An 11,819-nucleotide genomic window follows, 5' to 3' on the forward strand; every position below is an offset into this window, starting at 1 on the left:
GGTGACGCAGCGGGAGCCCGTTGTTCGATCGGCGGAGGGACGTGCTGAACTCGGGGATGATCTTCACGGGACCTGCGGAGGCGCGCGCAACCGACGGGCCAGGTCGGTCGCACGGCGTAGATGGGGCGGATCGCGGCGGCGGGCGGGTGATCAATCCGATCGCGCACAAGGTCGGGGACTCCGCTCGATGGAGACGGGGTGGAGGCGGAGTCCTAGATGAAGCCGGCGACGGCGGGCGGCAGAGCGGCTATGATTGGCCGCCGCATGGCGTGAGGCCGCCGGGTCGGGTGATGAAGGAGTCCCGATTGGAGCGGGGCGGTGACGGCCGGCGTAGATTGACGGGCGGGCCGGCGCGCAAACAACGGCGACGAAGGGCCGCCGCGCGGACAATGCCCGAGGCCGCCGGGTCGGTGAAGAAGTCGGCCGATCGCGTCGGGGTTGGAGTAGAGGCGCACGGGTTTAACGGCGACAGTGGGCGACGCAAACCGATCAAGATTAGATCGAAAAACCAAAAAGAAACCGCCGATCAAGATGACCGACGGGAGAGAAAAAAACCCGAAGCAAGGGCTCGGGGAAAAGACTCTCTAGGGCAGCCGGTCAACACAACCGGCGGACGAACCCTATATACGGGTGGCGCGGCCCCCGACGGCGGTCATGGAGGCCGACCGCCCCAGGGGCGGCGCGCAGGTGCGAAAGCGGTGGCGGCTAGGGTTTAGAATTGACTTGCTCTGATACCATGTTGAAAGGGAGAGAGAGGATTGGTGAAAATCGATGTTGTATTGCTTGAGCCTCGTGGGCATATATATAGGAGTACATGATTTACTTGGAGTACAAGGCAAGCCAGAATATTTTCTAGTCTAACATTTGTTTCCTAATACAATCACGTTACTCAACAACATCTTTGCGGCCTCCATAAAAGTCGTCGTGGGCGATGGTACACGTGTCATTTTTTGGGAGCCCGCTTGGCTTGATGGTTTGCGACCCAAGGACATTGTACCAAAAAAATTTGAGCTGTCACAAAGAAGGAATTGCTCGGTCCAGAAAGCGCTCCTCAACAATTTTTGAGTGTCTCAGGTGAAGACCTCTCAGGGCATGACTGTTGACCATCTTCATGAGTTCGTCAACCTATGGGAGAAAGCTATCATGTTCAGCTAATACCTGACATGCCTGACTCCATCATTTGGAAGCTCACCAAGGATGGTCACTATTCTGCAGCAACGGCTTACAGTGCGCAGTTTCTCGGTTTAGTCGACTCGGACTTGCCTCAAATTGTTTGGACAACTTGGGCCCCCTCAAAATGCAAGTTTTTTGCTTGGCTAGTCATCAACAATAGAATCTGGACGACAGACCGGCTTCAGAAGCAAGGGTGGCCTAATTGCAACATGTGCCCCTTGTGCAAGCAAGTCCAGGAATCGGCGGCTCATCTGCTTTTCAAATGCCGCTACACGGTTAGAGTATGGAACATGATTAAAGTGTGGTTTGGCCTTCATGACATTTACCCGCAGAACTGGGCCATGGTTGACACGGTGAAGAATTGGTGGAGCGCCAACGCTTCCAACACGACGCAATCTCGACGACCGCTTACCTACCTTATGCTGCTCGTCTCATGGGAAATTTGGAAAGAGCGGAATGCTAGGCTATTTCGTAATGTCGCAGTGCCTGTTGGGGTTTTTGTAGCTAGAATCAAAGACAAGACGGCGCTATGGTGTCTGGCCGGTGCGAAACATTTGTGTAATATCATGCCGCGAGAGTGATACGTTGTATTTGGCCTTTGGCCAAGACCCCTAATACTCCTTATTCAATGAAAATGGCAAATCTTTTGCCTTGTTTCAAAAAAAAACCTTTAAGAAATCTTAAATGATTTGCAGTCTAGGTTAGATGCAACACTGGATGGAGAAAGCACTTGATTGTAACAGGAAAGCAGGATAGCTCCACCATAACTAATCTCTTAACTCCCTGACTAGTCTCTTGATTGTAACAGGAAAGTAGAGACAAAGGAGAAAAAAATAGCATGATATTTACAGCACAAATAGGAGTACCTACCTAAACAATTCAGCTTGACAGCACAACTAGAAAGCCAGAGACCTACGCTGCAAAGAACAGCATACCAAACCCTAAGATTACAAGAATTAAACATCCAAATTTGACAAAATAAATGGCAATAATTCAGCTTGACAGTTCTTCAGATGCTGATGAGATTGGGAGGCAGTGAAGACGGCGAGCTCGGTTGCTGCTGTTGGTGCTGCTCCTTTGCTTCATCGGTTGCAGGCTCCACAGTTTCAGGAGGTCCTACAGGACCAGATTCATCACCATCACCACTACCAGTAAGCTGCTCCTCTCCATGCTTCGTACTCGGCTTGGGTAGCTCACTGAGGATTTGCACCACCTCCCGCATTGTGGGTCGCTGCACGCTCTGTTCCTCCACACAAAGCAACGCAACATAGAAGACGTGCATTACCTCATGCACGGGCACTGTTGACAGCCTTGGGTCCATGATCTTGATAACCTGCTCCCTTTTGGAATCCGTCATCATCTTGATCCAGTGAACAATGTCCACACCATCGCCAAACTCCCCTACCGGCTTCTTTCCTGTAATCAGCTCAAGAAGCACTACACCGAAGCTGTAAACATCGCTCTTTTCATCCACCTTGAGAGTATACGCGTACTCTGCAAATCCAAAGTGACAGTTCGATGTAAGATTACTGTATCAGCTTGTACAGATAGACGGTCGGCTACTAGTGAAGTGAGTTGAAAGAATAAACAAAAATTTCTGTACAACAATAGTGATCTATGCTTGAAGCGGGTGGCCAGGGAGATGTCGGTCCTATATATGACGAGTGTTGCCGATATGTCGGGGTTTTTATATTCTTTTATCAGACTATTGGTGTTCGGTTGTGTGCATCTTAGTTATGCAGAGGACGGGTGTTGCTCATCATGCTTTGTATCCGCTTGATGCTACATTTTGAGTTAATAAATGCGCCCCTTATCGGAAACAATAGTGATCAAACCAATCTAACAACATGCGGTGGAATGCAATATCAGATAAAAATGTAAAATGGAACAGAGACTAGAAAATAACTGATTTATAGTTTAATAACAGTAATAAAGCATCAGAAATAAGGAAATGAAATTCAACTGCAGACACAAAATAATTAACTGAACATGGATAATTTTTGAGACAGTACTATGTATATACTCCCTCCATTCGGAATTACTTGTCGTAGAAATGGATGTATCTAGATGTATTTTAGTTCTAGATACATCCATTTCCGAGACAAGTAATTCCGAACGGAGGGAGTAGTTTATAAGCATTTCCAAACTGTAATGAGGATTGATCTTTCACCTGGAGCAATATAGCCGTAAGAACCGGCAATGGCTGACATGCACTCTGATGTGCCAGAGTCCTGCAAGAACTTGGCAAGCCCGAAATCAGCAACATGTGCTTCGAAATCAGAGTCAAGGAGAATGTTGTTTGATTTGACATCGCGGTGCAGGATGGGTGGTGAGCAATCATGGTGAAGATAGCATAGCCCCTTGGCAGCCTCAACAGCTATCTTGTACCGAGTATCCCAGTGCAGGTGGCCGCCCTTCTTTCCATGGAGTAGCTCCCCCAGGCTGCCATTAGGCATATACTCATACACCAGGAGATTAGTTTCATTGTTGGAGCAGAAGCCAAGCAGCCGCACAATGTACCGGTGCCGAATCCTCCCAAGAGTTTGTATCTCGGCAGAGAAACCATGGTCATGCGACGAGCCACGACTCATCGTGGAAAGCCTTTTCACCGCAACATGGTCACCATCTGGCATCGTCCCCTTGTACACGGTCCCAGCTCCACCTTTGCCAATCATGTTCTCTTCCTTGAGGCTATCCAGCACGTCGTCGCAGGTGAATTCAAGGCGCTGGAACGCGGTGAGCCTCCATGCACGCGCTTCGCTGGCTTTCTTCAGTGACCGGGCTTTCAAGATTGCCATGGCAGCAAATGCAATGGAGAAGGCAAGCAAGACGAGGACGATGATCAGCTTGAGGCTACTGGACAGTCCACCATGAGTGTGTACGTCATGGTCTGTGCCAGCACCGCCGGGGCGGCATGGCCCGAGGTATGGTCCACACAAGCCTGGGTTGCCGACGAAGGACGTGGCGTTGAAGTAGCTGAACTGCCCGGTCACCGGCACGAGCCCAGACAGGTTGTTGTATGAGAAGTCCACGGCCGTGAGGCTCTGCATCGCAGCAATGGTTACTGGTATCTCTCCATCAAGCTGGTTCCGGGACAGGTTCAGATAGTTCAGTATCCGCATGCCTGAAATAGCCGGCGGTATATCTCCAGACAGCTTGTTCTGGCTAACATCAAGGTAGGTGAGCAACCGGCATTTCCCAATCTCCGGCGGCACGCCACCATTGAATGAATTGCCGCTGAGGTCAGCCTTGGACAGCTGTTGTAGCAGTCCAATCTCCGGCGGTATTGCGCCGGTGAACCCATTCTGATCAAGAAGCAGCTTCTGCAGCCCAGAGAAGCTCCCAATGGATGCCGGCAACGCGCCGGTGAGCTGGTTGTTGGAGAGGCTGATCCCCCCAAGATTCGGCCCGCCCGCGCTCACCACAGCCGGGAAGCTGCCCGATAGGAGGTTGTCCTGGAGCTCCACCTGGGTCAGATTCGGCAGCTCCAATAGACCTTCGGGGATTGAACCATTCAAGAAGTTCTCGCCGAGGCGAACGCGGGTGAGCGCCTTGCATTTCCCGAGAGAATCCGGGATTGGACCGAAGAGCGAGTTTCCGAGCGCGATGAGCGTCTCCAGCTTGCCTCCGGCGCAGAGCTCCGGCGGGAGGGTGCCCGTGAGCCTGTTCGACGAGAGGTCGAGCAGCTGGAAGCAGCCGTTACGGCCAAGGCGGCGCGGGATGCCGCCGGTGAAGTTGTTTTCCCACAGCTGCAACACCTCGAGGCCGGGCAGGTCGCCGACGAACTCGGGGATGTCACCCCTGAGCCTGTTTCGGAAGAGGTTGAACAGGGTGAGGTTCTTGAGGGCCGCGAAGGTCGCCGGAATCTCGCCGGAGAGCGCGTTGTTCGACAGGTCGAGCGAGCTGAGGCTCCCGAGTCGACCCAGCACCGGCGGGATGCCGCCGGTGAGCCCGTTCACCTGCAGGAACAGCGTGTCCAGCTTCGCGAGATTCCCGAGCTCCGGTGGGATCTCGCCAGAGAGCCCGCAGTTGGCCGCGTCGAGTCGCACAAGCTCCGTCATGTTCCCCAGCTCTGCCGGTATCCCCCCGGAGTAGTTATTGTAGTAGCCTATGTAGAGCTCTCTGAGGCTCGTCAAGTTTCCCAGTTCTGGGGGTATCTTCCCTGACAGCTCGTTGCCGGAGACGGCGAGATACTGCAGCCTCCTCCACCCGCCGTACTCTGGCGGAATCTCCCCGGAGAAGAAGTTGCCTCCGAGGTGGAGGTGCCGGAGCTGCGCCATCCTGACGACCTCGAGCGGGAGCGAGCCGGTGAAGTTGTTGTTGTACAAATCAAGAACCCGGAGCGCGCGGAGCCGCGTGAGCGGCGGCGGGAAGGAGCCGTTCAGCAGGTTGCTGGAGAGGTTGAGGTAGACGAGGAGCCCGAGCCGGGAGAGCGACGGCGGGATGGGACCGGAGAGGGAGTTGGCGGCGAGGTTGAGACGCGCGAGGTAGGGTAGCCGGGAGAGGGCGCGTGGGACGGCACCAGAGAGGTTGCGTCCGGAGAGGTCGACGCCGACGACCGCGCCGGAGCGCGGGTCGCACGACACGCCAGACCACGCGCAGAGGCCAGTGCTGGCGTTCGACCACGACGCGAGCGAGCCGGTCGGGTCATCGAGCGCGGCCTTGGCAGCAAGCAGCGCGTCCGCGTCGCCGCCGGCCGCCTCCCTGACGGCGAGCGCGGCGAGCAGGACGAAGAGGGGGAGGTGGTGGTGGCGCATTGGGGCGCGCGTTCTTGCCCCCGTCCTCGGGGAGTGGAGACAGGAGTCAAGAGGGGAGTGTGACTGGTCCGGGAAGAGGGAGAGTAGCAGAGGTAGCTCGTGCTCATTTCTTGGATGAGCATGCGGTGTCACCTAGTGGCTGGTAGTAGTACTAGTAGAAAACATGTGATTCGTTCTTGGATTTTATGTCATCCTAGGCCTCTTTTCTTTTATTCATAGAATAGTCAAAACACGAAAATAGAAAAATTAGAGGACTAAAGTGACATGCCCGCTTGAATTTTACTGAATTAGCATTGAGTATTTGATGCCACACAAAAAATAGAGTAATTATAATAGAGGCCGGAGTGGAGTGTATGCTAGATTTCCTGTTAAAGATACCCGCAAGGGAAAAAGATTCACAAAGTTCAGCATACAATTTTTTTAGCCAAACTGATTTTTCACATGCTTCTGTAATAGTCATGTATTCTGCGAGAACGGCTACGGTGTGGACGAGCTCGTGCGCTCCCGCTAGCTGGACGAACGACTCCATGACGCGTAGCACAGCGTATTTACTGCTATGTTGTGCATTGACGTCGAGTACAGGTGCTCCACCGTCCAAACTAACCCGAAAGTAGCGGCTCAGCTTCGTGTTGTTCCGTTGGAACATGAATGTCGGAGTGGCCCATAATCGAATGCCGCCGTCAACTTCCGCTACTGAGATGGCGTCCTCTGAAAGGGTACTTGGGTGCCCAACTCTCAAAAGTAAATGGGTACCCATGTTTGGGCCCATGGTCGTCTCAGCGTCGCTGACCAGTAAAAGAAATATATCTTCCTTCTCCCATAGCCGCCTACAGAGCAGGAGCTCATGGCGATGCAGATGTCGCCATAGCCGCCTACAGAGCAGGAGCTCATGGCGATGCAGATGTCGGCCGCCGGAGGTGTTGAAGTCGAGTTTTTGTCAGATCCCGTCGACAGGTACACTTTTCCGCTACCAGTTTCTCTTCCCGTCGACAGGTACACGTTTAGCAGCTGATATGTTGTATCCTTCTCGAAAAAGATTTCCACTGCGAGATCTCGCTGCCGCACAGCCCTTGGTTGCTTACGAGACGTACAAATCCATGGAGTGTGAGCCTGCTGAGTCCAGCATTGGTGATGTGGGAGACGCTCCGGTCAACAGTAATTGCAATGCGATTGCCTTGTCTGCAGCAGCATCTGAGCATTCTACGGGCAAAGACACCCCTGAAGCCCCAGGCTGGAGGAAGAGGTACAACAGTTTGCCAAATCTTCAGTTAGCATTATATGTGCAGATGACCTGTTCTTGCGTTATCTTAAGACGAATTGTCGGATATTCAAATTCAGCTGTGTATCACATGTAATTAAACACTGCATTCAACGATGAGGCCTAAGAAATTCAATCCAATTGATGCAGAATGCGAGTCGGAAGTTCATCTAGCGAGCGCCACCCATGCGCTGATAGGATGAGTGCTTTGGAAGCAACACTAAGAAGCTATGCAGAGAAAAAAATGACACTGTCGTAGTTCCTACTATGGGGACAAAATTTGATTCTCTTGGAGAAGCCTGCTAGAACATGTCCCTGGATGTGCATGGATGCAGAAAATGTCCTTGGGATATAGAGCTGGAAATCTGGGACTTAGGATATTCTAGAGCATCCATGTCATCCAAGTGAGAGGAGAATATCCTTTGTCTTTAGGACATGCTTGCTGAACATGCAAGTTCGCTAGACGAAGGATGGGTATAACTGATGAAGCTTTATGCAGTCTATTGGCACCCATCTCGTACAGAACTATTGCCGAGAGCGCCTTTGCATCTGACGTCGTGCGCCAGAGCTGGTCATAGGGGACCACACGCAGCTTGATCAGCTCGACATGGTCCCGCAGGCCCGTTTCCTTCCCTTGGAGAGCCTAAGGCTGGCCATAGTGGGGGTAACATAACCTGTAACATGCACTTGGGACTAGCAAACATGCTTATGTGGCACATAATTAAAGAGGAGAGAGAGGGTTAGAGTAACATAGGTAGACATCATATCATGTTAAGTGCTATGCTACTTTGTGTCATGCATGGCAATAAATATGATCATCTATGATACTACTTTATGTTACTATGCACTATGGAGGTAGTATCGTACACTAGTATCATATGCATGATACTAGTATATGTTACTTCCCACTATGACCAGCCTAATAGTCTCCTCGTCCACGTGCCCCCTATAAAGGAACATGCCAATCTCTTTGTCACAGCCACCCTGGTAAAAAGAGGAAGATGTTTAGTCGAGGTATTGCACAACCAGGAGCAAGTGTAAGTTCTTAGAACAGGTGTTGAAATTGCGTCAGCATGGATCAAGAGAACTTTTCCATTCCAGGTATATGATGCCAAATGAACATCCCATTTATAGAAGTTTTGCTGAATCACATGACAAAATTGCTATGCAGTACACTTTGCTATGTTTCCAAGCAGGATTATTACAGATCTGCAAAGTTATTGCGAACTGAATTCATCCATCTGTCTTCTGCTTTTTTGTGTTGCGTGTGATTCTCAACAAAAACATATGGGTATAATGAGGCAAGGAACCCAAACTACGTATATCAAATGTTATCATCAGGTCTGCCCAGTGCACGGAAGCCAATCTGAGTCAAGTTATGTTATTCTTTTTTGAAACAGAAGTTATGGCTTAATTGTGAACGGAAGGGAATGCAGGCCACTTACCGGTGATGGTAGCATTCTGCACCCAGTAGCAGGGTCCGGCGAAGCAGTAAGATCAACCATGCCCTGTAGATTTAACTTTATACCAGTTTCTTCTTCGACCTAGCAACAATCCAAGTATAATTAGCGAAGAGTGACGTATACATTAACTGAATACTTAGTACTTCAGAAATTAAGTCGAATTCCTGCAGTGGCAGCAAGATTGGTGTATGTCTTGTGAACCAAATCGAGGTAAAACAGGGCTAGTGTGACTGACTAGCTGCAATAGCATGCAAAATTCAGTGGATATAAACTGTATATTTGGGGAAAGAAGATACTAATCTCTCGGACTGCGGTGATGTGACTCGATTAGGCTTGGTTTCTTGGTAGCTAAAGGTAACATTTTGTTTTGCGGTTTCTTGGAAGTTTCAGAGAAACATGAGTTGCCTCCTTATGTTCACTAACTCCTATATCACTGTTTCAGCAAGGGTCACTTGCTGATGAAGATTCCCGAATCTCTCTGAAGATTGAGATTGTGTAGATCGAAAAACTAAGGGCAAACCCGAGTAGCGAGAACCAATTAAAGGTGGAAGTATAAAAATCTCAGAAAACAAAGACATAGTAAGTTGGAGATTTAGAAATTTACATGTGCATAGCTATTCCCATCGAATTGAATAAAAATATCAATTCACCCACGATTCTGACCTAATCGATTTGGATGGAACTGCCACTTTCCCCAAAAAGTTCTGAAAATCCTGATGGAGATCATAGAAGCTACAGACATGCAACCGTGATATCTCTACAGCTAAACGCTGCTGCGATATCTCAAATATTGGGCCAGTGTTTGGCAGACATCATATTTGGAAGTTGAAAGTGTGGATTAAGATTAAAAATTGCATATGATTTTTACAACCTAAGGTAATCGTCAGTAAAGATAATCTGGTCATACAAAAAATCATCACGCATAAAAACTAATGATTTAATTTATGTTCAGATGAGCGACCCCTGTTAGCTGCAGTTGCTAGCCAGTTGACTAAGACCTGGTATATACTTTACACATCATATCAGCCTTTTTGATAAACTATCTACTACATATTATTCTTTTGGTACATGGAAATGTTTGTGTACCCTTTTCTTTTATACTGAAGCGTACTTACAGAGATAAATTCAGAGGTCTAGTCTCAAGTCATAATCCGGTGAAAAAATTCTAGATCCACGAAAAGTACCTTTCTTCTAGTATACTACTATGTTATTTGGCTTAGCAGATGACGTTGGAGGAATCAAGAAGGTAGTACATGAGATGAATTTTGAAGGAGGAAGTAAGGATGAGACCTCACCTGGCTGAGGCTGTACTGGAAGATGAGGCTTTCCTTCCCACAGGTGGCCTCGGCAATCTCCGGCAGCCAGTTCACGAAGCCATCGCTGGCCGGCGATGCGCGCATTGCAGATCTCTCCTTGCCCCTACAAAAACCCCAACCACCCTTCTGCAGACGAAAGGATTCGCAGAGCACGCAGGGATCAGCAACGAGCAGGCACATGGAGTGGCAGTGGATTAGGATGGAAACCAGGATGGAAACCAGCACCTGCACCTTCTCCTCCCACCTGCTCCTGGATCTGGATCAGCACCTGGATCTGCCATCTCTTCGACCTAACTGATCTCTCTACTCCGATTTTGTGACAAGATGTTGCGCCGCTAGGGTTTCTTCTCTCGATTTGGGGATCGAACGGGGAACAGAACAACATACCCGTGGGCTGGGTTAAAAACATTTGGCGGGCCGGCCATCGCGAGTAACGACCCGTCGCTAGATCGCCGTCAAACCCATCTGCGGTCAGCCACAAACACCGTCTCCCACGGCGTCAGTGCCCGTCACGCACACACATTAACTCCCCTAACCACCCATCGGTCCCACATCGGAAGTTATGCATCTCGATGGAAACGAACGCCTCTAGATACCGATAGCGCGCGAGCTCGTCCGCGCCGGTGAATTTCCGTGTATTCTGCTTTAGTTTTATAGTTTGTCTAATTCACATCTAGATGTTTTTTAAGAATGTCACATCTAAGCTCCAACAAATATATAATGCAGCAACAAGAAACAAAAAAACTAGGACAAAAAAATAGACCATAAACAGAGTGGAAATCAGCTTAGATGTGACATAGTTATGTCACATCTAGATATGTCCTAGACAGACCCTTAGTATTAAACAACCACTAATAGTGAACAAATAACTTGTAAGGGGCCTCCTCTTATCTATCATTATAAGCAAAATCTAAATACACAATTCCAACTAGTCCCTCACCAGCCTTGTCGAATTTCAAACAAACATTTTAAGTGCCACGAAGGTACCTGAAAATCCACTAAACAACCTTCTAATGTTCTTTATCAGGATTAGCAATGTATCTACTGACCAAACTTATTGCATATGATAAATCAGAACGAGAACACATAATGGAAAAAACCCGACAACGGTAGAATATGGAACCCTTGACATGTACTGAAACTCGTCATCCGTACTAGTTCATTAAGAAGATACTAATTTGAAATGAGGAGCAATGAGTGCTTACTAACTTGGTGTTAAAACGATGAAGAACTTTCTTGATGTAACTCTGTTGACTAAAAAATAGAAAAATATATTTTTTGTCCTTGGTGATCTCCATATCTAAAATTTTCTTATGAGCACCAAGATCCTCCATCTCAAACTCACTACTTAACTAGGTCTTTAAAGTAGTGATTTCTTTATTGCCCTTGGCAGCAATCAACATATCATCAACATATAACAACAAGTATGTAGGTGATCCATCAAAAAAAAGTAATGTAAACACAACTATCATATTCAAACCTCTTTGACGGAGTCGATTCCGACGAATCTCGGGTAGGGGGTCCCGAGCTAGTAGCCTAGATGCGATGATAACAAGGACATGAGTTTTTACCAGGTTCAAGCTCTCTCGAAGAGATAATACCCTACATCCTACTTGTGTTTGTATTAACTTAGGGTGGAGTATAAGTATAGGTTGATCTACCACAAGATGTGTGTTCTACGAGCCCTACCCCTTGGTTTATATAGATACTAGGGAGTCTGGGCTTTTAGATAGGTCGACTACGTATAAGGCAATTGTATCCTAGACGACCTCTAACTCTTGGAGTATGCGCTAAGTCTTCGGGAATATTCCTTCCTCTCACCATGGGCCTTCTGGAAATGGCCTATCGCTGA

At 48.8% G+C, this 11,819-nt stretch overlaps 2 protein-coding genes across 2 annotated transcripts; one reads left to right on the forward strand and one right to left on the reverse strand.

Moving 5' to 3' along the window:
* Window positions 1–1,887: 1,887 nt before the first annotated feature.
* Window positions 1,888–6,047, reverse strand: LOC123044977 (leucine-rich repeat receptor-like serine/threonine-protein kinase BAM1). Its single transcript, XM_044467884.1, has 2 exons — window positions 3,344–6,047; window positions 1,888–2,667 (listed from the first exon to the last, which is right to left on the reverse strand). The coding sequence occupies exons 1-2, from the start codon at window positions 5,928–5,930 to the stop codon at window positions 2,183–2,185; spliced, it is 3,072 nt and encodes a 1,023-aa protein (XP_044323819.1). The 5' UTR covers window positions 5,931–6,047; the 3' UTR covers window positions 1,888–2,182.
* Window positions 6,048–6,674: 627 nt separating this feature from the next.
* On the forward strand, window positions 6,675–7,447 carry LOC123039223 (uncharacterized). The gene is made up of 3 exons (XM_044462476.1): window positions 6,675–6,884; window positions 6,967–7,173; window positions 7,339–7,447. Exons 1-3 carry the CDS (start codon window positions 6,820–6,822, stop codon window positions 7,445–7,447), a joined length of 381 nt encoding a protein of 126 aa, XP_044318411.1. The 5' UTR covers window positions 6,675–6,819.
* Window positions 7,448–11,819: the final 4,372 nt, after the last annotated feature.

This window comes from Triticum aestivum, chromosome 2B (genome assembly GCF_018294505.1).
Source record: "Triticum aestivum cultivar Chinese Spring chromosome 2B, IWGSC CS RefSeq v2.1, whole genome shotgun sequence".
Lineage (NCBI taxonomy): Eukaryota > Viridiplantae > Streptophyta > Magnoliopsida > Poales > Poaceae > Triticum > Triticum aestivum.

Bases quoted from the DNA above. Each gene is read 5' to 3' on its own strand.
- LOC123044977 (XM_044467884.1), bottom strand. From the start codon at position 5,930: ATGCGCCACCACCACCTCCCCCTCTTCGTCCTGCTCGCCGCGCTCGCC. The intron at 2,668-3,343 runs GTGAAAGATCAA...TTGGATTTGCAG, and splicing joins TTACGGCTATATTGCTCCAG to AGTACGCGTATACTCTCAAG.
- LOC123039223 (XM_044462476.1), top strand. From the start codon at position 6,820: ATGGCGATGCAGATGTCGGCCGCCGGAGGTGTTGAAGTCGAGTTTTTG. The intron at 6,885-6,966 runs GTACACTTTTCC...TTCTCGAAAAAG, and splicing joins TTGTCAGATCCCGTCGACAG to ATTTCCACTGCGAGATCTCG. The intron at 7,174-7,338 runs GTACAACAGTTT...CAATTGATGCAG, and splicing joins GCCCCAGGCTGGAGGAAGAG to AATGCGAGTCGGAAGTTCAT.